The sequence below is a fragment of the Muntiacus reevesi genome, chromosome 2 (assembly GCF_963930625.1).
Source record: "Muntiacus reevesi chromosome 2, mMunRee1.1, whole genome shotgun sequence".
Lineage (NCBI taxonomy): Eukaryota > Metazoa > Chordata > Mammalia > Artiodactyla > Cervidae > Muntiacus > Muntiacus reevesi.
In genome coordinates, this window is record NC_089250.1 from 259674772 (window position 1) to 259701679 (window position 26908).

Genomic DNA, 26908 nt, shown 5'->3' on the forward strand with positions numbered 1-26908 from the left:
AAAGCCTTTAGTCATGTTGAAAGCCTTAGAATGCATCACAGAATTCACACTGGTGAGAACCCCATCAATGTAAAGAGTGTAAGTAGTGGACATCAACTAATTATACAAAGTAGATTTCATACTGGAGAGAAACCCTATGAATGTAAAGCTTGTGGGAAGCCTTTAGTGTGTATGAATGACTTACTGGACCTCAGAGTATTCACAGTGGTGAGAGACCTTTAGAATGTAACAAATGTGGAAAATCCTTTAGGCTTAGTTCAGGCCTTAGAGTGTATCAAAAAATTCATACTGGAGAGAAATGTTACGAATGTAAGGACTGTGGAAAAGCATATATATGCAGTAGAGAATGTATAGTAAGTCACTGTATTTATAACACTGAGAAAAATTTTGAATGAAAAGAACATGGGAAAGCTTTTAGATACGGTTCAATTCTTAAGGCATTAAATAATTTATACTGGTGAGAAGCCCTCAGAATGTAAATAATGTTTCAGATATTTTAGTTATGACCCAAATGTTCAAATTCAGAAATTTACAGTTTATGTTTTTGTAACTCAGAAGGCCTTTACTAGCATTTCTCTATTTATGGATTACCAGAATATTTATAATGGAGAAAAATTCAGAGAATGTAGAAATGCCCTTGTTTTGTATGCTCTGTTTATAAAAGCTCTATAGCCCTAGTCAATTCTTGTTACATTTGAAAAAAACTAATGCCAAAGAAAATCCTTGTTGACCTAACAAATCTGAAAAAAAACCATCCTGATTGCCATTTGATTTTTAGAGCCTGCGTGCAAGATATCTATCCCTGTGGGAGTCTTTTGTAAGTGATCATAATAGTACCTACATTATAGTGCTGTTATTGGAGTATAAGAAACATGGAAAGCTATCTCAAACATAGTATTTATTCAGTAAAGGTGTGGTGTGTGTGTATGTGTTTAGTTGCTAAGTCGTGTCCGACTCTTGCGACCTCATGAACTATAGCCCACCAGGCTTCTCTGTCCATGGGATTTCCCAAGTAAGAATACTGGAGCAGGTTGCCTTTTCCTTCTCCAGGGGATCTTCTCTACCCAGGGATCAAGTATCTTGCATTGGCAGGCAGGTTGTTTACCCTGAGCTATCTGGAAACTTATAGGAAGCAGTCAATACAACTAAAATTATTACAAAATGACACTAATAAAAGTTTGGTTTTTTTCTGTGAAAAGTTATGAATACATCTAAAAATATAGTTTAATAATTTAGAAATGTAACAGTAATCTTGAAACGATTATTTAACTTAAAAATTTTTCTATTAAAAATGTTAACATCAAATAAACATTGGTGGATCTGGTCAAGAAAAATTATAAATGTTACATTATAGCATTGTTAGTAAGAAAGGGGATTTAGCCATAAATATGGAAGAAGAAAAAATCAAAGGAAAACAACTTTTTTAAAAGACAGCACTATGGCACATAGTCAGGTAAGACTTAAAGAAGGAAATTATTTCTAACAGTCTTTCTAGCTCATTACTGTATGGGTTACATAATTATAACAAGTCTATTAGAATAATAGGCCCTAAAAGTCAAAAGCTAAATGAAGTTTCCTTATGAAATTGAGCATAGAAAATCCAGATATATTACCCGCCAACTAAAACTGAGAATCTACCAAAAGAATTATGTAATTAAAAATCATTTATCTAGAATATTCAAAACTTAACTATTCTTGTTTGACTTTAAATCTTGAATGATTTAATCCAGTATGAAGCAATTGATCTAATACTTTCTATTTATTTATTTATAATTAGAAGATAATTCCTTTGCAGTGTTGTGGTTCTGCTATACAACAAAGTGAATCAGCTACGTGTATTCATGTATCCCCTCCCTCTTGGACCTCTCTTTCACCACCCCCACCATCACACCTGTCTAGGTCATCACGGATTACTGAGCTGAGTTTCCCTGTGCTGTACTGCAGATTTCCACTAAGCTATCTGTTTTACACATGGTAGGGTGTTTATATCTCCAGTCTGGTACTTTCTAATGTTAGAGGTTAGCAAATGATTGCCCTGTGGGCCAGCCACCTGTTTTCTAAAGTTTTATTGGAACACAGCCATATTCATTCACTTACATATTATCTAAAGCTGTAACAGAAAATGTATGCCCCGTAAGCCTAAAATATTTACTCTTGACCTGTAAGAACAAGTTTCCTGATCTGTGATCTAGATTCATTCGTTTTTCTGATATTAATACTAAAAGGAACCTCTCTCCCACCCCCTCAACACACCTACCTGACCATTTTTAAAATCAGGATACCTACTTTCAAACACTTCCAACCAGATAAATGTCAGAAATTAGTCATTTGAAATACCTTCCACTTTTTTTTCTGGCAATGTCAAAGAAGTGCCAGCAGCAAATCATATTGGTTTTGATAAAATATTGTGTATTTTTGCATAGTTGGTATTCAGTCGCATAGAAGAATTGTTATTTGTCAGATAAGAATGATTCAAATTACAAATTATGCATTGTCAGCTCACCATCTGTGATGTCAGTGTGATTGTCCCTTATAACCTGTACTTCTCTAACCACTTGTTGCAGTTGGGGAATCCACTATCGTATTCACCATCTGATGGTTAACATCATTGTCGCATACATGTTTTGCTGTTGTTTAGTCACGCCATAGTTTCTGACTCTTTGTGACCTCATGGACTGCAGCATGCCAGACTTCCCTGTTCTTCACCATCTCCATGCTTAGGTTTTAGAATTAAATATAATACAGGACAGAATAATTTGAGTTCTATAATAAAATAAGCCTGCAATAGGTCAGCATGGTACTTCTCCAAGTTACTATATACATAGTATATAATACATGTATTATTATATGTTGTTGTTGTTAAGTCATTCAGTAGCGTCCAACTCTGCAACCCCATGAACTGTAGCATGCCAGGCTTTCCTGTCCTTCACTATCTCTCGGATTTTGCTCAAATTCATGTTCATTGAGTCGATGATGCCATCCAACTGTCATCCTTTGTCTCCCCTTTCTCCTCCTGCCCTCAGTCTTTCCCAGCATCAGGGTCTTTTCCATTGAATCAGCCCTTCGCATCAGGTGGCCAAACGATTGGAGCTTCAGCTTCAGCATCAGTCCTTCCAATGAATATTCAGGATTGATTTCCTTTAGGATTGACTGGTTTGACCCTGTAGTCCAAGGCACTCTCAAGGATCTTCTACAATACCACAATTTGAAAGCATCAATTCTTCAGCACTCAGCCTTCTTTATGGTCCAACTGTCACATAACGTTGGAGAAGGAAATGGCAGCCCACTCCAGTATTCTTGCCTAGAAAATCCCATGGACAGAGGAGCCTGGTGGGCTGCTGTCCACAGGGTTGCACAGAATCGGACACGACTGAGGAGACTTAGCATGCATGCATGCATGCATTGGAGAAGCAAATGGCAACCCGCTCGAGTATTCTTACCTGGAGAATCCAGGGACAGAGGAGCCTTTTGGGCTGCCATCTATGAGGTCGCACAGAGTCTGACACAACTGAAATGACGCAGCAGCAGCTCACATACATACTTGACTACTAGAAAAACCATGTCTTTGGCTAGACAGACCTTTGTCAGCAAAATGATGTCTCTGCTTTGTAATATGCTCTCTAGGTTGGTTATAACTTTTCTTCCAAGAAGCAAGCGTCTTTTAATTCCATGGCTGCAGTCACTGTCTGCAGTGATTTTGGAGCCTGAGAAAATAAAGTCTGTCACTATTTTCATTGTTTCCCCATCTATTTGTCATGAAATGATGGAACCAGATGCCATGATCTTAGTTTTTTGAGTGCTGAGTTTAAGTCAGCTTTTTCACGCTCCTCTTTCACCTTTATCAATAGGCTCTTTAGTTCCTCTACCAAACATTTAAAGAGGAAGTAACACCAATTCTTCAAAAATAGAAAAGGAGAGAACACTTCCACACTCATTTTATGAAGCCAATGTTGCCTTGATACCAAAACCAGACACTACAAGAAAAGAAAATTACAGGTCAATATCCTTATGGTCATATATGTAAAAATCCTCAACACAGTGTTAGCAAACTGAATATAATATATTCAAAGTATACACCATGATCAAGTGAGATTTATTCCAGGAACAATAGGATGGTTCAACATCCACAAAACAATTGATGTGATACACCACATTAGCATCATGAATAAAAATGTGATCATTTCAGTAGATGCAAAAGAAAAGCATTTGACAAATATCTATTTATGATAAAAACAATGTGGGTATAGATGAGGCATAGCTCAACATGATAAAGGATGTATATGAGAAGCCTACAGCTAACATTGTACTCAGTGGTGAGAGACTGAAAGCTTTTCCTGTTAAGATCAAGAACAAGACAAGGATGCCTACTCCCACCACTTTTATTAAACAGAGTACTGGGAGTCTTAGCCAGAGCAATTAAGCAGGAAAAAGTAATAAAAATATGAGAAGTTGGAAGAGAAGTAAAACTGCCTTTTTGTAGATGGTAAGGCATTATATAGGACACCACCCCCCAGAAAAACCTGTTAGAATTGATACATGAATTCAGTAAAGTTAAAAGATGCAAAATCAATATCCAGGAATCTTGGACTCCCAGACCTCTCCCATGATATCTGACTTCTGCTCCAGGGTCTCTTCCCAAAGCTCCCAAGCTTTGGATCGCCTGGGCTTCCAAGCTTTTGCTTAGATTCTGTCATCTCCCAGAGGACTCTGATAATTCTTACACCCAAGAGCTTCTACTGAGCCTCTAAGCATCCTCAAGCTCTGGCATCTCCTTTGCTCTTGCTCGCCGTCTCTTTGAGCTCTGTCCCTGTTCCCAAGGTACCTTCAATCTCTCTTGAGGTTCCAGACCCCTCATCTAGCCTACAGTTCCTCTCCTGTGCTCCCAGTATGCTAAAATGGGCATAGGCAGGATTTTGTTCTAACCTCATAATGAGCCCCATTTTTGCACATGATAAAACAGGATTAGAGACGTGAAATCATTGGCTTGAGATTACATGTTAAATTGAAAGATAGGGATTCAAATCCTGGTTTGAATCTAGAACCTACATTTTTATCCCCACACTATATCTCATTAAAAATAGCTATCCATTAGAGGAAAAGGACTGAATTCCAGGAACTGAATTAAGCATTTCACTTAGGTAGACATTATTGTCACCATTTTACTTTGAGAAAACCAAAAACTAAGATTAAAGAACTAATAAATGGCAAAGCAAGGGCTAGAATTCTTCTGAATTCAAATTGATTAACAGCCATTATTTCACTCTTTATCCCTGTGATGTACATGAGAACACTGAATCAGAAATGTTGAAGAACTTAAGTCAAAAACAAAGTTTAGGCTTCCCTGGTGGCTCAGTGGTAAAGAATCTGCCTGGCAATGCAGGAGACACAGGTTCGATCCCTGTTCTGGGAAGATCCCACATGCCATGGAGCAACTAAGCCACAACTACTGAGTCCTCCTGCTGCAAATACTGAAACCAGCATGCCTAAAACCTGTGCTCCACAGAAAGAGAAGCCCACATATCAAAACTAGAGAGTAGCCCCCACTTGCTGCAACTTGAGAAAATGCACATGCAGCAATGAAGACCCAGCACAACCATAAACAAATCTTTTAAAAACAACATTTTTACAAAATTGTGGGTCTTCTTTCCTTCCTCTCATATTAACACTAAATAAACAAAAGTCCACCTGTACCAAACACTCCCTCCAAGATCTCTTGAGGAAAGGAAATTACAACCAAAGAATTTGAAGGACAGGCTTTTCTGTCAAAAAGTGATCAAACACTGGCCCCTGACCTCCAAGGGATGTAGCCCACTGAATGGAGAACTTGTGCCTCTTCAGTTCAGTTACTCAGTTGTGTCCCGACTCTTTGCGACCCCATGGACTGCAGCACACCAGGCCTCCCTGTCCATCACCTACTCCTGGAGTTTATTCAAACTCATGTCCATTGAGTCAGTGATGCCATCCAACCATCTCATCCTCTGTTGTCCCCTTCTCCTGCCTTCAATCTTTCCTAGCATCAGGGTCTTTTCAAATGAGTTAGTTCTTCGCATCAGTTTGGAGTTCAAGTTTCAGCATCAGTCCTTCCAATGAATATTCAGGACTAATTTCCTTTAGGATGGACTGGTTGGATCTTGCAGTCCAAGGGATTCTCAAGAGTCTTCTCCAACACCACAGTTCAAAAGGATCAATTCTTTGGTGCCCAGCTTTCTTTATAGTCCAATTCTCACATCCATACATGACTACTGGAAAAACTATAGCTTTGACTAGACAGACCTTTCTTGACAAAGTACTGTCTCTGCTTTTTAATATGCTGTCTAGGTTGGTCACAGCTTTTCTTTCAAAGAGCAACCATCTTTTAATTTCATGATTGCAGTCACCATCTGCGGTGATTTTGGAGCCCAAGAAAAGAAAGTATCTCACTGTTCCCACTGTTTCCCCATCTGTTTGCCATGAAGTGATGGGACCAGATACCATGATCTTAGTTTTCTGAATGTTGAGTTTTAGGCTGACTTTTCACTCTTCTCTTTCACTTTAATCAAGAGGCTGTTTGGTTCTTCACTTTCTGCCATAAGGGTGGTGTCATCTGCATATCTGAGGTTATTGATACTTCTCCCAGCAATCTTGATTCCAGCTTGTGCTTAATCCATCCCAGCATTTCTCATGATGTACTATGCATATAAGTTAAATAAGCAGGGTGACAATATACAGCCTTGACATACTCCTTTCCTGATTTGGAACCAGTCTGTTGTTCCATGGCCAGTTCTAACTGTTGCTTCTTGACCTGAATACAGATTTCTCAGGAGGCAGGGAAGGTAGTCTGGTATTCCCATCTCTTTCAGAATTTTCCACAGTTTGTTGTGATCCACACAGTCAAAGGCTTTGGCATAGTCAATAAAGCAGAAGTAGATGTTTTTCTGGAACTTGCTTTTTCGATGATCCAGCGGATGTTGGCAACTTGACCTCTAGTTCTTCTGCCTTTTCTAAATCCAGCTTGAACATCTGGAAGTTCATGGTACACATACTGTTGAAGCCTGGCTTGGAGAATTTTAAGCATTCCTTTGCTAGCATGTGAGATGAGTGCAATTGTGTGGTAGTTTGAGTATTCTTTGGCATTGCCTTTCTTTGGGATTGGAATGAAAACTGACCTTTTCCAGTCCTGTGGCCACTGCTGAGTTTTCCAAATTTGCTGGCATATTGAGTGCAGCACTTTAACAGCATCATTGTTTAGGATTTGAAATAGCTCAGCTGAAATTCTATCACCTCCACTAGCTTTGTTTATAATGATGCTTCCTAAGGCCCACTTGACTTCACATTCCAGGGTTTCTGGCTCTAGGTGAGTGATCACACCATCTTGATTGTCTGTGTCATGAAGATCTTTTTTGTATAGTTCTTCTGTGTATTCTTGCCACCTCTTCTTAATATCTCCTGCTTCTGTTAGGTCCATACCATTTCTGTCCTTTATTGTGCCCATCTTTACATGAAAATTTCCCTTGGTAGCGCTCATTTTTTTGAAGAGATCTCTTGAAGAGATCTCTAGTCTTTCAGTTGTTTTCCTCTATTTCTTTGCATTGATCACTGAGGAAGGCTTTCTTATCTCTCCTTGCTATTCTTTGGAACTCTGCATTCAAATGGGTATATCTGCTTTTCTCCTTTGCCTTTTGCTTCTCTTAGGACAAAGATTATTTTTTTTTATTCCTGTCTACTTTTTAGGGGATTCTAGGTGTGGGAAGGAAGAGAAATAAGCCAAAGTATTTGTTAGATTTTATTTTCTTGGGCTTCAAAATCATTGTGGACAGTGACTGCAGCCATGAAATTAAAAGATGCTCCTTGGAAGGAAAGCTATGACAAACCTAGACACCATATTAAAAAGCAAAGACATAATTTTGCTGACAAAGTTCCATATGGTCAAAGCTATGGTTTTTCCAGTAGTCATGTACGGATATGAGAGTTGGACCATAAAGAAGGCTGAGTGCTGAAGAATTGATGCTTTCAAATTATGGCACTGGAAAAGACTCTTGAGAGATCCTTGAACTGCAAGAAGAAAAAACCAGTCAATCCTGAAGGAAATGAACCCTGAATATTTATTGGAAGGTCTGATGCTGAAGCTGAAGCGCCAGTCCTTTGGTCAACTGATGCAAAGAGCCAACTCATTGGAAAAGACACTGATGCTGGGAAAGATTGAAGGCAAGAGAAGGAGAAGGCAGCAGAGGATGAGATGGGTAGATAGCATCATTGACCCAATGGACATGAGTTTAAGCAAATGCCTGGAGAGAGTGATGGACAAGGAAGCCTGTAGTGCTGCAGTCCATGGGGTCTCAAAGAGTCGGACACAACTTAGCGACTGAGCAACAACAAATTTGTTACAAATGAGAAATGTCATTTTATTTAGTATGTATTAATAGGTTTCTGGAGCTGAATGAAAAGGAGTCCATGTCGAGCCTCACCTTAAAGTGGGTACCAGGTAAGGAGGCTTAAAACCTGTGGCCGGGTCTTATTTTCAAGTAAGACCCCAGAGTCTTAATAGTCAACCAAATCAGAGAGTGGGGGTAGGGATTTTGGGCAGCCTCTCCCTACGGTAAGGATTGGCTTTTGGTAGCCTTTTCCAGGCAAGTTCTAAGAATCCATACTTGGCAATGCCCGTGGGTTGGATAGTATGCACTCTGTTCTGCCCAGGCAAGGGTATAACATTCTGGAATTCAAGGGGACCTGCAGGGGCATAAGAACTACCACACATCAGGTCACAGAGTAACCGTTCACCAGGCACCAACTCCTTGATCCTTGCAGCCTCTTCGTAAATGGTCTGTTGTGGTTGGAGTCTCTTTCTCTGCAGCAACTCCAGTAGCAGCCTCTGGATTCCGGGGGACTTGAGTTGGTACAAGTCCATGAGATGTTTGAACTGTTCCATCCACGCAGCACTGTCTCTTGCATATCGCTTCTGCAACATCCGCAGAACATGGTATAAGGCCACAAACGTCTCCCATTGGGGGAGTTCTTCCTTGTCTTTAGAGACAGGTTGTGCCTTCTTTTCCAGCTGGGGCAGCTTGAGGGCCCTGCCTTCACCCTTCAGAGCTCTGAGATCATTCTGAAACATCAGTGCCAGAGTTTGTTTTTCCACAGAAGCATGGGCACCTGTGAAAATGTCTCTTGTGGCAGGATGAAAGTGTTGCATTCCCATCTCTTGGAGAACATGGGATAATTGCTGTGCCCGTGCACTCCTGTAAGGCTTTCCTAAAAGAAGCCAAGTTAGAGCCTTTGGATCTTGAACCCTGTAGGTCATTGATGGTAATGCTGGTGTAGGGATGGGCCGGGCCTTTGCCTTGTGAAATGTGGGGAGCTCACTTCTCCCCAAGGCTCGGATCTCCAAGGACTCTTTATCCACAGGGGGATAGACGGCTGTAGGAACATCCTTTCTGGTTTGATAAAGGTGCTTTAACTTCTTGACAGCAGTGGATAACTGCTGTACCTGCTCCTTCCTATAGGACTCAGCTAAGGGATACCAACTGAGATCCTGTGTTGTCTGAGTCCTGTTAGTAGCTGACAGTAACACTGGCTCATGGATAGGGAATGACTCTCCCCAGCTCTCCATTTCTTTCCTTCTGATTGGAGGGATCGCTTTTATGTATACTGGGCTCAAAGCATCTTTATAGCGTCGTGATATATCTCTGTGACCTACCTGTAGGTTCTGCTGGAGGTGTTTAGCCACAGCTTTAAGACTGTACAGATGGGCCTGTTTCAAATATCCCTTTGAAGTGAGGTGCTTGAGGAGTTGGCTCAGTCTATGGAAACTGTCCCTTGAAAGTTGTTCTCCTGCTTCCAGTCTTATTAAGGCATTACTAATCCAGTCCCCATCTGGGGAATCAAGCCTCTTAGCTGGCATAGAGGTAAGGGATGGGTACAGGGCTGGAGCTGGGGTTGGGGTTGGGGCAGGGGCCTGGCCCTCAGTCTTGCCCTTTTGAGATTCCTGAGACTTTAAGAACCACTTCCATGTGCCGTCTTTGGGTCTGTGTTTAGGTTTCTGTGATTCTCTGATAATTTCAGTTAAGTGGGACTTTGGCTTGTGGAGGCCTTTTGGGGTCTGGGTCTCCATTCCCATGACTTGTAAAAACATGCCCTTGCCTTTCTCCAAGAGCACATCCTCTCGTCTTCCCCATGACGTTGTCATGGGGTGTGCTTTAAGAAGTTGACTTTCCTGTCCTAAATCGAAATGATGCCCTAACACTTTGAGGAGCATTCCCTTTTCTTTTCCCAGGGCTATAGGAAATGGTGTTTTGAGGGGGCTCTTCATAATTGTTGGCCACATAGTCTTATCACTAACTGTGGGACTTACCTGTCCATAAAACAGTGTGTCTTTTTTAGGAGCCATTTCTTCTTTAGCTATGTCCTCCCTTTTCTCAGCAAGAACCTCACTTACTGTCTCTGGCTTCACAGGGAGTTCTGTTTTCCACACTCTCTGCTTTACTGGGAGCATTGCCTCTGTAAGTCTTCTTGGCTGTTCCTTCTCTTTACTCATACTCTTCTTATCCTTCTGTCTTGCCTTCTTTTCCTCCTCTTTTTTCTCTGTCTTCTCCATTTTTTCTTCTTCCTCCTCTTTCTCACTCAGACTCTTCTCCTTCTCACTCAGAGCCTTCTCTTTCTTACTCAGACTCTTGTCTTTTTCACTCAGACTCTTCTTCTCACTCAGATGCTTCTCCTCCTCGCTCAGCCTCTTCTCACTCAGGCCCTCTTCCTCCTCGCTCAGGCTCTCCTCCTCTTTCTCACTCAGCCTCTCCCCCTCCTCCTCACTCAGCTTCTTCTCCTGACTCAGACTCTTCTTCTTCTCCCTCAGACTCTTCTCTTTTTCATTCAGATGTTTCTCCTCACCTAGGCCCTCCTCTTCCTTCTCACTCAGACTCTTCTCCTTCTCACTCAGGCCCTCTTCCTCCTCACTCAGGCTCTCCTCGTCTGCACTCAGACTCTCCTCCTCACTCAGGCTCTCTTCCTCTTCACTCAGACTCTCCTCCTCACTCAGGCTTTCTTCCTCTTCACTCAGACTCTCCTCCTCACTCAGGCTCTCTTCCTCTTCACTCAGACTCTCCTCCTCACTTTGGCTCTCCTCCTCACTGAGGTCCTCCTCCTCCTTCTCCATATGTGGCTCCCCACCTTCCTCCTTGCTGAGGGGCTCCATCTCTTCCTCATGTGGGCCCTCTTTTTCCTTCTCCTTCAGCTTCTCTTTCTCCTGAGTCAGTTTCTTTTCCTTTTTCCTTATTTGGGTTGAACTCTTTTTCTTATGCTTCCCAGCCAAGCTCTCCTCCAATTTCTCTTGACTCAGGCTTACTTTCTTTTCCTTCTTCTTCATCAGGTATTTCCGTTTCTCTTTCTTGGGCAGAATCTCCTCCTCCTCCTCCTCCTCCTCCTCTCCTTCAATGAACCTCTCCTCGTCTATCCTCTTCTTAGTTGGAGCTTCCACTTCCTTCTCAATCAAACTCTCTGATAAGCCTTCGAATAGTATGTCTCTGATATTCTCTAATAACCACTTTACCGGGGTCTTTTCTGGTTTCTTCTCTTTGATTATCTTTAGAAGCTTCTTCAGCTGCTTTTTTCCTAACAAATTTTGCTGCTGGGCCTCTTTTAACATACTATCTACCTGGGTTTTATCTAATAGTATATTTTCCTGGACCTTCTCTAATAACCTTTGGTCTTCCTCCAAGCTCTCTTCATCGGTCAATATTCTCTGTTCAGTAGCTAGTCTGTCGTCTTCTAGTTTTCTCTCTTTCTGAACCAGCTGCTTCTCTTCTCTGGTTATTTCCTCCAGTTCTTTAGAAAATTCCCACCTCTGGCCATCAGTTTCACTCATTTCCATAGAAAACAATTGATCTTCCTCAGGTATTCCTGTTTCTTTCAATGGCACTCTACTCATTTCTCTAATTATTTTAGCCAGGATCTGCATCAGGTGACTCTCTTTCTTCCTTATATCTTTTTCTCTGGAACTAGTCTCTCTTCCTTCAGAACTAATCCCCACCCCTGTATCCAGTTTCCTCATTTCCTGTATACTCTCCTCTTGGATTCTTTTCTTTTCTTCCTTAGCAACACCCATCTCCTTGGCCCTAACGTCACAGGCCAGTTTCCCCTCATCTTCAATAGTTTCTTTCTCTTCTTGAGTTGCTTTTTTCTTTCTCTTAGTTACACCAGTTCCTTCCCTGGCTATTGCCCTTTCTTTCTCGGCAGTATGCCTCACTTCCTTGCCCAGAATACTGTCTTTTTGAGTCAGTCTTTTCTCCAAAGCCCTTGCCTGTCTTTGCTGGGACTTTTTCTCCATTTCACTGGCTTGTTTCTTCTCTTCTCGAGACAATTTCTCTTTTCTCCAGGCCCATTGTTTTCTTTGATCACTCTCTTTCTGACCCTGTATTCTGTCTTTCTGGGCCTGTTTCTCCTCTGGTAGGGCTATTTTTTGTGTGTGGGCCCATTGTTTTTTTTCCTTGTTGATTTTCTTCTCTTTTTCCATGACCCATTTCTCTTCTTTTGGGGACACTTTCTCAATTTTCTGTCTACTCTTCTCTTTTGAGACCAGTTTCATTTTTTCTCTGACTAGTTGGGTTTTTTCCTCTGCTGCTTTCTCTGCTTTTGGAGTCAATTTTTCCTTTTTCTGATCCCGTCTCTTTCCTTCCTGGGCCTGTTTCTCTCCTTTCAGTGACAGTCTCTCCATTTCCCCAGCCTCTCCCTTCTCTCCTAGGTCCACTTTTTCCCCTGAGATCTGTCGTCTTTTTTTCTTGGTTATTTTCTCCACTTTCTGGGCCCCTCCCTCCTTTTCCCATGCTTTGCTTGCCCTTTTCTGGATCTGTTTAACTACTTGTTGTGACAGTTTCTCCTTTTCTCCAAACAGTTCCTCCTCTTTTTGGCTTAGTTTCTGTCTTTTCCTGGCTAATTGTTTGTCCTTGGCATCTTCCTCCTTTTCCTTAGCCTGCCTCTCCTTCTGGTCTACTTTCTCCGGTTTCTCAACTGGCTTTTCCTTTTCTTGGATTTGTTTCTTTTTATGGGCCCTTTTCTTCTCTATCATGAACGATTTCTTCTTTTCTCGGATCAATTTCATCTCTCGCTTTACCAAGCTGTGTCTTTTTAATGTCCGTTTTCTCTTTTTCCCAGACAGTCTTTCCTCTACTTTAGACAAATGTTCCTCTTCCTGGGCCAATTTTTCTCTTTCCCAGGCCTCTTCCTCATCATGTTTCTCCATTTCCACCATGTGTTTCTTTATTTTGCGATAGTTTTTCATCATTTTTTCAATTTGTTTCTCTAGGTGCTGGATTATTTCCTCCTTCTCCTGGGCCAGCTCCTCCTCTTCCTCACCCAGCTCCCCCAGTTCCTCATTGAGCTTCTCCAGTGCCTCAATTAGCTTCTCCATTTCCTCACCCAGCACCTCCAATTCCTTTCTCAGCTCTTCATCTTCTTCACTCAGCTCCCCATCTTCCTCACTCAACTCCTCCTCTTCCTCCATCAGCTCCTTCTCTTCCTCCATCAGCTCCTCCTCTTCCTCCATCAGCTCCTCCCCTTCCTCCATCAGCTCCTCCTCTTCATGGAGCAACTTCCTCTCTTCCCAGACAGGCAACCCTTCTTCCTGGGCCTGCCTGCCTTCTTTGTACCATGTTCTTTGTCCCGGGGTGACCTTTCCCCCTTTCCAGTTCATCTTCTTTCCTTTACCTAGTAGTTCCTCTTCTTTCCCAGTTCTCTTCTTTTCTCTTTGGACTAACTTCTGCTCTGCCTTGGTTAACTTCTTTTGTGAAATGGGTGATATTTCTTCCTCCTCAGCTCTTTTTTCTTTTTGAAGGATTGATTTCTTGTCCTCGGCCAGTTTCTCTTTTCCTTGCATTAATTTCAAATCCTGCTTACTCAGTTTTCTTGCTTCCCCAATTATTTTCCCTTTTTGCATAGCTAGTGTCTTTACTTTTTGGAATCTCATTTTGTCTGATACTTCATCATCTAAGTAAACAAGTTTCTTTTTCTTGACTTTAGAAGACACCTTGCCTTTCTTTAACATTTTTTTAGCTCTTTGTTCTTCTTGTTCTCCGGGTCCTACTGTCTCTTCTTCCTTGACAACCTCTGTAACCACTTCTGTTACAACAGGTGTTTCTTCCATCTCCATGTCATCCGGTTCTGATGAGTCCTTTAAAAGAGGACAAATCTCCTGGAAGAGATCCCAGCTGGGCTCTTGGGGAGCAAGTATTGCCTGAGCCCAGTTCACCACCTCTTGACTCAGATCCCTTAACATTCGTGGATCAGAACTTGCTATCCTTGAGGTCACAAGATTGCAAATGTCATCGCGCCAAGATCTGGCTTCTGACTTGGTTGTGCGGCCAGGCATCCCAGACAAACCACGACCACCCTTTCTAAATACTTTTGTTGCATCTTCTTCTTGCTCAGCAACCTGTATAACCTCTTTCTTGGGCTCTTCTGCAGTTGTTTCTGGAATTACCTTCAATTTTCTCTTCTCTTTCAACTTCACACGTACTTTGTCATGGCTTTTTTTCATTGCTCTTTCCCAAAGCCTTTTCAGGTTTTCTTGTCTCTGCACCTTACGGATCACTTTTCCATAATCTCTCATGGCCTGTTGATCTGTGGCCTTCATAACTCCCATGGCCTCCACTGCCTCTCTGACCTTCACTGCTTTTTTGATCTCCAAGGCTTTTGTGGGTTCTGTGACTTCTGTGGCCTCCAACACAACCTCCTTTGATTCAGCATCCTCTATGGATGTGACTGGGCTGAAAGTACTTAGTGACAGGTCTGGCTCTGAGGCAACATCCTGAATGTCAATTTGATCTGATTCCTTGGCTTCTCTCTGTTCATCTTCATGCTCTAAAGTCACCAACACAGGGCTCAATTCTGTCTCTCCCTGCTTCCTGGAAACTTTCATGTCCTTTTTAACTGCAGAGATATTGGGAGAAAAGTAATTGAGAAAAACACAGAGGTCCTGCGTGAGATCCTCTGACACATCTCGTTCAATGAACTGCTGTAAAGGGTAACAAAAAGTACAGGCACCAAAAGCTTTATGGCCCAGAAGTGCCTGCTGTTTTATCCCAGTTTCCATATCCCTAAAGAAATAAGACCTTGGTATTTGTTGTGGGAAGATCCCCAAGAGAAGGAAATGGCATCTCACTCCAGTATTCTTGCCTGGGAAATCCCATAGACAGAGGAGCCTGGCAAGCTACAGTCCATAGGGTCCCAAAGAGTTGGACAGGACTGAAGTGAGTTAGGACAGCACAGCACAAAGAAATGAGACCTTGATGTTTGTTGTGGGAAGATCTCCTGGAGAAGGAAATGGCAACCCACTCCAGTATTCTTGCCTGGGAAATCCCATGGACAAAAGAGCCCGGCAGGCTACAGTCCATGGGGTCACAAAAGAGTCACACACAACTTAGTGACTAAACAATAAAAACAAATTTGTTATGGGGTAGATCTTTCCCAGAAAGGTTACTTTCTGTGAAAGAGTCCTTAAGTCTGTCACCACTGGTATCTTTTTATATAACTTGGGCTTATTGACCCTGCCTTTTGGTGCCATAAAGTGGGCCCCAAATATACCCTATATGTCACCCCATACATACTGAGATTTTTGCTCTTTGCTGTAACAACACGTGTCATTCTTTGCTTTGGCTTGGCGATCTTTGCAGGTTCTGACCAAATTTTGAGTGTTTGTTCATCAGGGGCCTCAGGTTCATGATCCCTTGATATAACTAAAACCAAAGGAGGTTTCTCCTCTCTGTGTGACAGGGTCAGGTTCTCATTTAACTGCTGTTCCACCTGAGTAAGCAGGTACTGGATACCACTAGCTTGAATTCCCAGCAGCTGGTTCAGAGAGATTTCTCCAATGAAGTCTTGCCTACAAAAGTCAAGGTAAAACAAGGATTATACTGAGCCATCAATTAAACAAAATTAGAGGGAAAGGAGGAGGAAAGGGAAGAAGAGGAACAGGAGGTAGTGGCTTAAGTATAGTGGAAGAAGCAGGGCTAAAGTAACCATCTAGGACAGAGTAGTTCAAGGTAAAAGATGGATAAAGAGGTAAAAATCTACAACAGCAAGGAATGAGAAGTCAGAGTGACCCAAGATGCTTCTTTAGTTGGGAGATTTAGGGACTTGAGTCTTGAAGAATCTTAAGGAAGTGAGGAAATGATGGAAGAGCAGGCTACTCAATGGACAGAAAAAGAGGGTGTCAGCTACAAATTACCACTTGCCAAGGACACTTGCCATCTGCCTCTACAAGGATTAAGTCATGTGCAACTGTGGCTTGCTGACCTTCAACACACCCTGAACTGTGTTCAGGAGGTGGAGATCAGGAACAAGGCAGTCTGCTCTGGAAAAGCTGGCAGAACAGATCTTTAGATAGTTAGATATTTTCAGGAACTGATTTTATGTGCCCAATTCCTTCTTTTTTCTTTTTTGAACCTTTAATTTTTTATTGGGATATAGCCAATTAACAATGTTGTGATAGTTTCAGGTGAGCAGCAAAGGGACTCAGCCATACATATACATGTATCCATTCTTCCCCAAACCCCCTCCCATTCAGGCTGCCACATAACATTGAGCAGAGTCCCGTGTGTCAATACAGTAGGTCCTTGTTAGTTATCCATTTTAAATACAGCAGTGTGTACATGACCATCCCAAACTCCCTAACTATCCTTTCCACCTGGCAACCATAAGTTCATTTTCTAAGTCTGTGAGTCTCTTTCTGTTCTGTAAGATCATTTGTATCATTTCTTTTTAGATTCCACATATAAGGGATGTCATATGATATTTCTCCTTCTCTGTCTGATTTACCTCACTCAGTATGACACTTGCTAGGTCCATCCATATTGCTGCAGATGGCATTATTTCATTCTTTTTAATGTATGAGCCCAATTCTTGCATCTCCTCATATCTAGAAAAGCACCAGATTCCTTCATGGTGATATCTGCTCCTCGTGACTAGCAGAAACCTGCAAAAATATGTGCTTGATTGTATGAACTCCCCCTTCACCAAAATCACATATATATTGACCTCCCCCTGTCCCCCCCCACCCCAATCTCTTTGGAGCATTTTCTCAGAAATATCTGAAATGCTGTCATAGGCTGAGCTATGATTCTCATTTTGCCCAAATAAAACTTAACTCACGAGTCTCACATTGTGCTTTTTTTTTTTTTTAAGTCAATAAGGGATAGTGTGGTGTGGGGGAGGGGAAGCAAATAGAAATAAAGAACACAGGCAGAAGAAAAGAACAGAAAAATCTGTGGGAAAAGGAAAAGAAGCAGTCAGATCAGGAGCCAGAAGGAACAGAAGGGAATAAGATTACTGACTTACTGCATTTCCTTGAGAGTGTCTCGTCTCTTCAGCAGAGCTATCAGCAGGCTCTTAGTTTGGATGCCCGTGACTCTTGCCATAAGGTATAAGGCCTTAGCCCGCACATTTTTATCGCTGTCCATCAATCCCACAGCCAGGGGAATTGCAAAGAGACGGCTCATGAAGCCTAGCTTCTCCAATCCCTCCCAGGCTGTCTCCCGGACCTCTGGATTGGAATGAGTTGTGTCTTCCATGAGGCAACAAGCAGTCTCAGAGTGCCACCTTGGAGATACTTGATGGGAGGCAAAAATCTGTGCCAGGATACTGATATATGTCTTGTATTGCTCTATAGAACAGTAAACTCTGAGGTTGAGGACGGTCTCAATTATAGTATTGATAAGTCCTTCATCCAGTTTTCTTCCCATCCAATTTTGACTGGCCAAGTTTACAAGAATATCAAAGAAAGTTTGTTTCCCCAGCATGGGTTTTTGGTCTGGTTTCCTCTTTGAGATTTTCTGTTTTATTGAAGTCACAGGTGACAGTGCCTGACTTCTGCTGAGTCCAGTCATGTCCCAGTCCTTATCTTGGTAGGATAGGTGGAGATCACAGTGCAAGAAGACGGGGGTACCCTCAGGCCAAAGACGGGCACGGATCACTGAGTTGGGGATGTAGCCATCTGGAGGAAAGGGCCAAGGCCGCCCTTGACCAAAGAAATGACATAATATCTGGTAGGGTTTCAACCCATCCCAGCCGGCCAGTCGCAACTGAGAAGGAACCACGAATGGGGGACGATCACGCTTGGGAGTAAGAGTAGGAAAATCAGTATACTTATCTTCCAAAAAATGCAATGTGGGTCCCTCCTGCATCACAGAGGACTTAGGCCTCTCTTCCTCTACAACATGGGGCACAGTATGGTCAAAGGCAATCATCCGTTTGTTAACAAGGGCCTCTAGCCCCTGTAATTCCTGTGACCCTTGACCAAAGTAGACAAATTTGGGTACAAATACTTTTTCGAATGAAAAGAAGAAGCTAGGCAGGAAGGGTTTAGGGGCTTCTCGTATGTCATCTGCATTGTCCAGGAGAGTTAGGTGAATCAGCTGGGCTGGAGGGAGCAGTTTTAAGCAGGATACCAGGTAAAGACTCTGGTTAAAAGTCAAAAGCAGGTCACCCCGGTTATTGGCAAAGCACAGTGGGCCAAAATGTAACGCAGAGTCCAACTCGGTTATGAGTTTCCCATGGAAGTCCCAGATCCGGACTGAGCCGTTAGTGTCCCCTGTGACAAAAAGTTTCAGGGAAAGGCAAACATCAAATGAAGTGATGGCACACTGGTGCAGGCATTTTGTCTCTTTAAACTCAGATCTCTGCTTTGAGCCTGGAGATGTCAGAAAGTCCTGATAACTCCAGAGATGCCAGTGGTGGTTCTCAGTGATGGCACCCACAGAACCTGGCAAGAGTATCACGTGTTTTAGGGGGTGAACACAGAGAATTTTGCTGACAGGCTGCAGGACTACCCTGTCCCCCTGCAGGACAGCTTCTGTCAGATATACAGTATTATCCGTGCTGTAAGAACAGAGCAAGGAGTACTCCTGGGGACCCTCCAGGGTAGACAATGCCAGGACTGCCCCAGAGTGAAGAATCTTTGCTGCTCGGGCACAGCTGTAGTGGGAGAGGATTCTCACAGTGCCGCTGTCATGCCCACTGAACATCAGTCCTACAAGGCCCTTACCCAAATGGTACTGCCCATAGGCCAGGCATTTGACTCTATCCCCAAGGCTTCCTGAAGGACACATAAGATACTTGGCTGTGCAAGGAGAGCGTGTTGCATCAAACACCAGCACCTCTGAACTATCTGTTGCCACAAAGAGCTCCTCTCTGTGTGAGTCATAGGCCCAAGCCACGGCCTTATCCATGATAAGTAGAGGCCAGGTGATAACCAGGAGATCTCCCGTTACTGGAGACAAGAAGCGCAACAGACCATCCTTAGTGGCACATAGGATCCGAGTCCAATTATGGCCACAGCAGACCCGCCGCACCTCCTGGGGAGCAGAACCACAGATATTGAAGAGGCTATAAAAGTAGGGCAGGTGATACAATGAGACAGTGTGGTTAGTCTGGCAGAAAAAGGTGCTATTATCAATGAACTGCAGTCTCTGCATGTTCTTATCAATATCCAGCTGCCGCAGCAAGTTCCCAAAGGCAAGGTTCCATTCCTTCACTACACCTTCACCACCCGCTGTTAGTAAGGTATAGGTCTCTGACCGGCTTTGGATACACATCACTGATGAGGAATGAGCCTGGAAGCTGTGGAGGAAGTTACCTCGGTCTAGACCCCAAGCATGGATTTCTCCATCCTTGTTTCCAACATAGAAGTAACCCTGAGATAAACAAGTGAAGGAGCAGGTGATGGTGGAGCCACTGTTGATGGGAGTGAACTTCTTCACCTCTTCCAGTTGGCCCTGACCTTGGTGGGTGAAGACTCTCACCTTATTTTCACAATGAGCCAGCAGGGAGCCCGGGGGGGCATTTAGGGAAAAGCCTTGAACAAGCTCACCACCAGGCATAGGCACAGTTTGGGCCATTTGCAGGCCCCTGCCGTTCGGCAAGATAAACCAGGTGACCACAGCCCCCAGGGTGCCAGAGAGAAGCATCTCAGTTTCTGAGTCATAGATGAGGCAGCTGATGGAGAAACGACAGGGGACCACACCCAGAGATATGAACCCTTGATGGTGATCCCCAAAGAGCCACAGGCGCATGTCATCACAGTAAGCAATTAACATGTGATAGGGACCTGTGTGGACCATTGCTTGGATGGGTGGCACTTGAGCCATCACATGGAACTTTATCTTTTTTATCACTCCTTCCATTTCTGCAGCTTTCTTCTGAATCCAGAGTACTGCCTAGAAGAGGATGAGAGATGAAAGCCTCACCATGGAGGAAGTCTGCTCCCTAATGTAAGGGGTAGATGGACCTCCCTGGTGGGCCAGTGGCTACGACTCTGTGCTCCCAATGCAGGGGGCCTGAATTTGATCCCTGGTCAAGGAACCAGATCCTATATGCCACAGCAAAGATCAAAGATCCCACATGCTGCAACTAAGACCTGGCACAGCTAAATAAATAAAAATTTTAAGTGAGGGGTAGAAAAAGGTTGAATGTTTAGATCCCTTTTCCCTCTTGTGGGTCTAAGAAAAGACTGAATAGCTTGACTTTGGGAGTTTCCTGATGCTAGGAGTCAGGTGTGTGATAGAAACACTATGCTTAAGGCTCTTTCCTTGGCCTTTAGCCTACTTTATGCGGAATATGAATTCTGTCAGCCTGATGACTAGAGGGGAAGAAGGATCACCGCATCCAGGGCAGAGTGGGATATAGAGATGGGTATTACAATGAACTAGCTTAGAATCACCCTCAGCATCCTGAGATGAGGGCAGTTGAAGTATGATGCATGTAAAGTGGATTAAGAATGAGGTAGGGGACTTCCCTGGTGGTCCAAAGATTAAGAATTTGCCTGCCAGTGTAGGGGACATAGGTTCATTCCATGGCCTGGAACTATTCACATGCTGTGGAGCAGCTAAGCCTGTGGGCCAAAAATATTGAGTCTGTGCTATAGAGCCCACGAGCCACAATTAGTGGGCCTATGCAGCGTGACTGCTGAAACCTGTGTGCCCTAGAGTGCATGCTCCGTGACAAAAGAAGCCACTTCAGTGAGAAAGCCGCTCACTGCAGCTAGAGAGTAGCCCCCATTCATCACAACTGGAGAACGGCTGAGCCCAGCAACAAAGACCCAGTGCAGCCAAATAAATAAATACAATTAAAAAAAAAAAAAAAAAAAGAATGGGGGGAAAAAGGATGAGGTAACTTTACCTGCATTTGTTTTGAATACAGTTCTGCCTGGTGTAAGGAGACAAAATAGTTGTCATCAATGGAGTAGAAGCAGATGAAAGGTTTGCTTTCAGGATGGTGAGACTCTTGGCATAGAATCTCAGCCCAGTCACTCAGCATGTTCACATCACCCTCTGTTTTTTCATCAACCTGAGAGAGAGGAGTGACCTGAGCTAAGAGGGTTGAATCCCCACATACTCATTCATTTAATGAATATTTATTGAGGGGTTAGTAGAAATCTGTTCTTTCGCTAACCAACATTTATTCACCCTACTTCTAGAAAGCACAATTGGGGGAGCTATCCTCTCCTCCCTAGCCCTCAGAATGCATCCTAATTCATCAAAGTATCTGCCAGCCTTTCTCACCAAATTTCCATAAAAGAAGTAAGCCCCAACACCCCAACATATCTATTCTATATAATGGGTATTAATTCTTCCCTATGCATCTGGAATGCTACTAGTTATGTACCATCCTTAAGAGAACTGAGAAAATAGTCACTCAAATCATTGTCTGTGTCCTATGGGTCAGATGAGGTACCACCTTTGAGAAAGGCTGGTGGTATGTTTATGACAGGCACTGGGGATATAATCCTGAGCAAAAGACACACGGGCTAAGCTCTTAAAAGATAAGAGTCCAGTGGAACAGATGCTAAGCACCCAACTAACACATGACTGTATGTATGCATGTATGCTCAGTTGCTCAGTTGTGTCCTACTCATTGCGACCCCATGGACTGTAGCCCGCCCGGCTCCTCTGTTCATGGGATTTTCCTGGCAGGAATACTGAAGTGGGGTGTTGTTTCCTCCTCCAGGGGATCTTCCTGACCCAGGGGTCAAACCTGTGTCTCCCGCGTCTCCTGCATTGGCAGGCAGATTCTTTACTACTGAGCCTTCTAACAAATGACTATACAAAACAAAGTCTTCAAAAGAAATACAATCCTATATGAGTATGACAAAGGAACTCAACCTTGGCAAATATCTCTCCCTGTCACAGTTGAACCAAAACTTTAAAGTTCCTGCCTGCACCCAAAGGACCACTCCTGTCATAATCACAGACATGATATGTAGCCTCTGGGAAACTCATGCTTTACACAGGTGGAATGACCACCGTGTGTGACAACTAGACCCTGTGGCATGCATCTCCTTCACTATTCTCATGTACATCCATAGAAAACATGTTGACAACACAGAGTTAGCTGTGCGTCAGCTCTAATATTCTGAATTCTGACCCAGTGGAGTGAGTGTGTGTGTGTGTACATGTGCTCATGCACTTCACACACATGCATCTCTGAAGAGAAGTTTGTTTCTTTTCAACATGTTACATAGTACAGTACACACCACCTTCTAGTGACCGTAGCATCTTCCTAGGATATATATCCTTATTTATATAAGGATATCACTATAACAAGCATATATGAACTCCTCATTCTGACTAACCAAAGCTGAGGCTCAATAAGTTTATTTTGGAAGTCCCTCTTCTCAGCAGACACTCATGCTATACCTGCCTCTTGAACAATCCTCCATGAATCTAACTCTCCAAGTCTCTCTGTGTTAGAATGTGCACTATGACCAACGAGGCTGACAAGTAAAATCCTCAAGTTCAGTTCAGTTCATCTCAGTCACTCAGTCATGTCCGACTCTGAGACCCCATGGACTGCAGCACGCCAGGCTTCCCTGCCCATCACCAGCTCCTGGAGCTTGCTGAAACTCATGTCCATTGAGTTGGTGATGCCATCCAACCATCTCATCCTCTGTCGTCCCCATCTCCTCCTGCCCTCAGTCTTTCCCAGCATCAGGGTCTTTTCAAATGAGTCAGCTCTCCGCATCAGGTGGCCAAAGCATTGCAGTCTCAGCTTCAACATCAGTCCTTCCAATGAACACCCAGGACTGATCTTTAGGATGGACTGGTTGGATCTCCTTGCAATCCAAGGGACTCTCAAGAGTCTTCTCCAACACCACAGTTCAAAAGAATCAATTCTTCAGCACTCAGCTTTCTTTAATGGCCCAATTCTCACATCCATACATGACTACCGAAAAAACCATAGCTTTGACTAGATGGACTTTTCTTGGCAAAGTAATGTCTCTGCTTTTTAATATGCTGTCTAGGTTGGTCACAGCTTTTCTTTCAAGGAGCAAACATCTTTTAATTTCATGATTGCAGTCACCATCTACAGTGATTTTGGAGCCCAAGAAAAGAAACTCTCTTGCTGTTTCCACTGTTTCCCCATCTATTTCCCATGAAGTGATGGAGCCAGATGCCATGATCTTAGTTTTTTAAATGTTGAGTTTTAAGCAAGCTTTTTCCTCTCCTCTTCCACTTTCATCAAGAGGCTCTTTTAGTGCCTCTTCACTTTCTGCCATAAGGCTGGTGTCATCTGCATATCTGAGGTTATTGATACTTCTCCCAGCAATCTTGATTCCAGCTTGTGCTTCATCCAGCTTAGCATTTCTCATGATGTACTCTGCATATAAGTTAAATAAGCAGGGTGACAGTATACAGCCTTGACATACTCATTTCCCAATTTAGAACCAGTCTGTGTTCCATGTCCAGTTCTAACTGTTGCTTTTTGACTGCATACAGATTTCTCAGGAGGTAGGGGAAATGGTCTGGTATTCCCATTTCTTGAAGAATTTTCCACAGTCTGTTGTGATCCACACAGTCAAAGGCTTTGGCTTAATCAATAAAGCAGAAGTAGATATTTTTCTGGAACACCCTTGCTTTTTCTATAATCCAGCTAATGTTGGCAATTTGATCTCTGGTTCCTCTGCCTTTTCTAAATCCAGCTTGAACATCTGGAAGTTTTCAGTTCATGTACTGTTGAAGCCTGGCTTGGAGAATTTTGAGCATTACTTTGCTAGCGTGTGAAATGAATGCAATGAGTACATTCTTTGGCATTGCCTTTCTTTGGGGTTGGAATGAAAACTGACCTTTTCCAGTCCTGTGGCCACTGCTGAGTTTTCCAAATTTGCTGGCATACTGAGTTCAGCACTCTAACAGCATCATCTTTTAGGATTTGAAATAGCTCAGCTGGAATTCCATCATCTCCACTAACTTTGTTCACAGTGATGCTTCCTAAGGCCCACTTGACTCCACATTCCAGGATGTCTGGCTCTAGGTGAGTGATCACACCATCATAGTTATCTGGGTCGTGAAGATTTTTTTTTTTTTTTTTTTTTTTTGTATAGTTCTTCTGTGTATCCTTGCCACCTCTTCTTAATATCTGCTGCTTCTGTTAGGTCCATACCGTTTCTGTCCTTTATTGAACCCATCTTTGAATGAAATATTCCCTTGGTATCTCTAATTTTCTTGAAGAGATCTCTAGCCTTTCCCATTCAATTGTTTTCCTCTGTTTCTTTGCATTGATCACTAAGAAGGCTTTCTTACCTCTCCTTTTTCTTTGGAACTCTGCATTCAGATGGGTATTTCTTTCCTTTTCTCTTTGCCTTTAGCTTCTCTTCTTTTCTCAGCTATTTTTAAGGCCTCCTCAGACAACCATTTTGCCTTTTTGCATTTCTTTTTCTTGGGGATGGTACAGTGTCACAAACCTCTGTCCCTAGTTCTTCAGGCACTCTGTCTATCAGATCTAATCCCTCGAATCTATTCGTCACTTCCACTGTATAATTGTAAGGGATTTGATTTAGGTCATATCTGAATGATCTAGTGGTTTTCCCTACTTTCTTCAATTTAAGTCTGAAGTTTGCAATGAGGAATTCATGACCTGAGCCACAGTCTGCTCCTGGTCTTGTTTTTGCTGACTGTATACAACTTCTCCATCTTTGGCTGCAAATAATATAATCAATCTGATTTCGATATTGACCGTCTGGTGAAGTCCATGGGTAGATTCAACTCTTGTGTTGTTGGAAGAGGGTGTTTGCTATGACCAGTGTGTTCTCTTGGGAAAACTCTGTTAGCCTTTGCCCTGCTTCATTTTGTACTCCACGTATTAATACTTCTTTACTCAAAATGCCCATTATGTCTGCTGCCTACATCCACAGAGGCTTTGAAACTGTGCTGAAACCATTATCGACAACTCAGAATCTCTGTTTTCCCTAAAATTCTCATTGTCAGATCTTTGTATGTTCTGAGAGAATACAGAGAGCTGGAGAACTTCAAGTATGATTCAGGGACAGACACAGAGTGTGTCTAATCATGATCTTCCCTCTTCATTGAACCAGAAACCTCATTTACACACCCTTTATTCCTTAGTTAATCACCATTCCTCTCCTCCTTTCCAGACTTCATGTACAAATAATTCACTCACTCATTCAGCACTATCAATGCTCATCTACAGAGGAACTCTAAAAGAAAAGGATATCTTAAGCCCAAGCAGTGTATCTGTACCTGGCACTACTGTTACCTACTCTGTGTCAATCCCCATTTCTTGCTCTTCCTCCTCCTTCCATTCCAATAAAATTTGAAACTTGATTAAGGTGATCATGGACTCAGAAATTCTGGAGAGTGGTACTGACGCTGAAGCTCCAATACTTCGGCCACCTGACGTGAAGAGCTGACTCATTGGAAAAGACCCTGATGCTGGGAAAGATTGAAGGCAAAAGGAGAAGTGGGCAACAGAGGATGAGATGGTAAGATAGCACCACTGACTCAATGGACACGAGTTTGAGCAAACTCCAGGAGATAGTGAAGGACAGGGAAGCCTGGTGTGCTGCACAGTCCGTGGGGTCACAAAGATCAGACATGACTTAGCAACTGAACAACAATGACAACAGAGTGGCACCATGGAACTTCAAGGCTGGCACAACCCTGTGCTCTCTGACCTTCTGTCTTCCACCTACTTTTAATTTAAAGCTGTAAGTGTGGCAACTATCTTGTACCCTTATGATAGTAAGCTGAATACTAAAGAGGTTAAAAAAAAAAGAGTAAAAAGGAACATGGTTCTCTGACACAGTGTAAGACAAAGATGCTTCCTGCTTGTTTAATCCATTTAAGGCCATTTTCTGGTTTTCATTTTGTTTTTGCAGAGCATGTTCTAATTATAACTAACGTTATCATATTAATCTAGACTTGGAAGTTGTTTAGGGCTATGAGAGGGCCCTTCCAAAGTGACTCACATGTTGCTCATGCCACAGGCCGCCCTGGCAGGGATAGATAATTAGTCCAAGCCCACCATGCACATATCTCTCATACACTTCACCTGTTTATCCTTCAGGATATCCTTTAAGAGGGGTTTCAAGTCCTTCCACTTAGGAATAAGTCTGGGTGATGTTGACGTTCTCGTGATATCCCAGCACTTAAAAGACATCTTGGATTATTTAATCTGTGGAAGCAAAAGTGACTGAATTACAACGTCTGATGTGAGACTGGAAAATAAGGAAACTGAGAGAGGGAAGAGCAACAGGGAAACTTAGAGAAGTGGAGAAGTAAAATTAGTCCTTTAGAAACAGGAGAAGCTCTTATTTCAGAAAGAGAGGCCAGGACTTCCCTGGTGGTACAGTGGATAAGAATCTGCCTGCCAATGCATGGGACACGGATTCCATCCGTACTCCAAGAAGATTTCACATGCCAAGGAGCAACAAGCCCATGCGCCGTAACTATTGAGCCCACGCTCCGCAATGAGAAGCTGCTGCAATGAAAAGCCTGCACACAGCAAGGAAGAATAGCCCCTGCTTGCTTCAACTAGAGAAAGCCTGAGTGGAGCAGTGAAGACCCAGTGAAGCAAAAAAAAAAAAAAAAAAAAAAAAAAAAAAAATAGGGGTCAGAGTGAACTACTGATACTTGCAACATGGATGAATCCCAAA

The 26908-nt window shown here is 42.9% G+C and overlaps 1 protein-coding gene across 1 annotated transcript; it reads right to left on the minus strand.

Annotated features, from left to right (window-relative positions):
* Positions 1-8533: 8533 nt before the first annotated feature.
* LOC136157487 (WD repeat-containing protein 87-like) lies at positions 8534-26412 on the minus strand. The gene is made up of 4 exons (XM_065919355.1): positions 26305-26412; positions 17299-20174; positions 15706-15844; positions 8534-14977 (listed from the first exon to the last, which is right to left on the minus strand). Exons 1-4 carry the CDS (start codon positions 26410-26412, stop codon positions 8534-8536), a joined length of 9567 nt encoding a protein of 3188 aa, XP_065775427.1.
* Positions 26413-26908: the final 496 nt, after the last annotated feature.

Bases quoted from the DNA above. Each gene is read 5' to 3' on its own strand.
- LOC136157487 (XM_065919355.1), bottom strand. From the start codon at position 26,412: ATGTCTTTTAAGTGCTGGGATATCACGAGAACGTCAACATCACCCAGA. The intron at 20,175-26,304 runs GTGAAGTGTATG...ATCCTCTTCTAG, and splicing joins ATATCCTGAAGGATAAACAG to GCAGTACTCTGGATTCAGAA. The intron at 14,978-15,705 runs GTTTTAGTTATA...TACCCTTTACAG, and splicing joins GAGAGGAGAAACCTCCTTTG to CAGTTCATTGAACGAGATGT.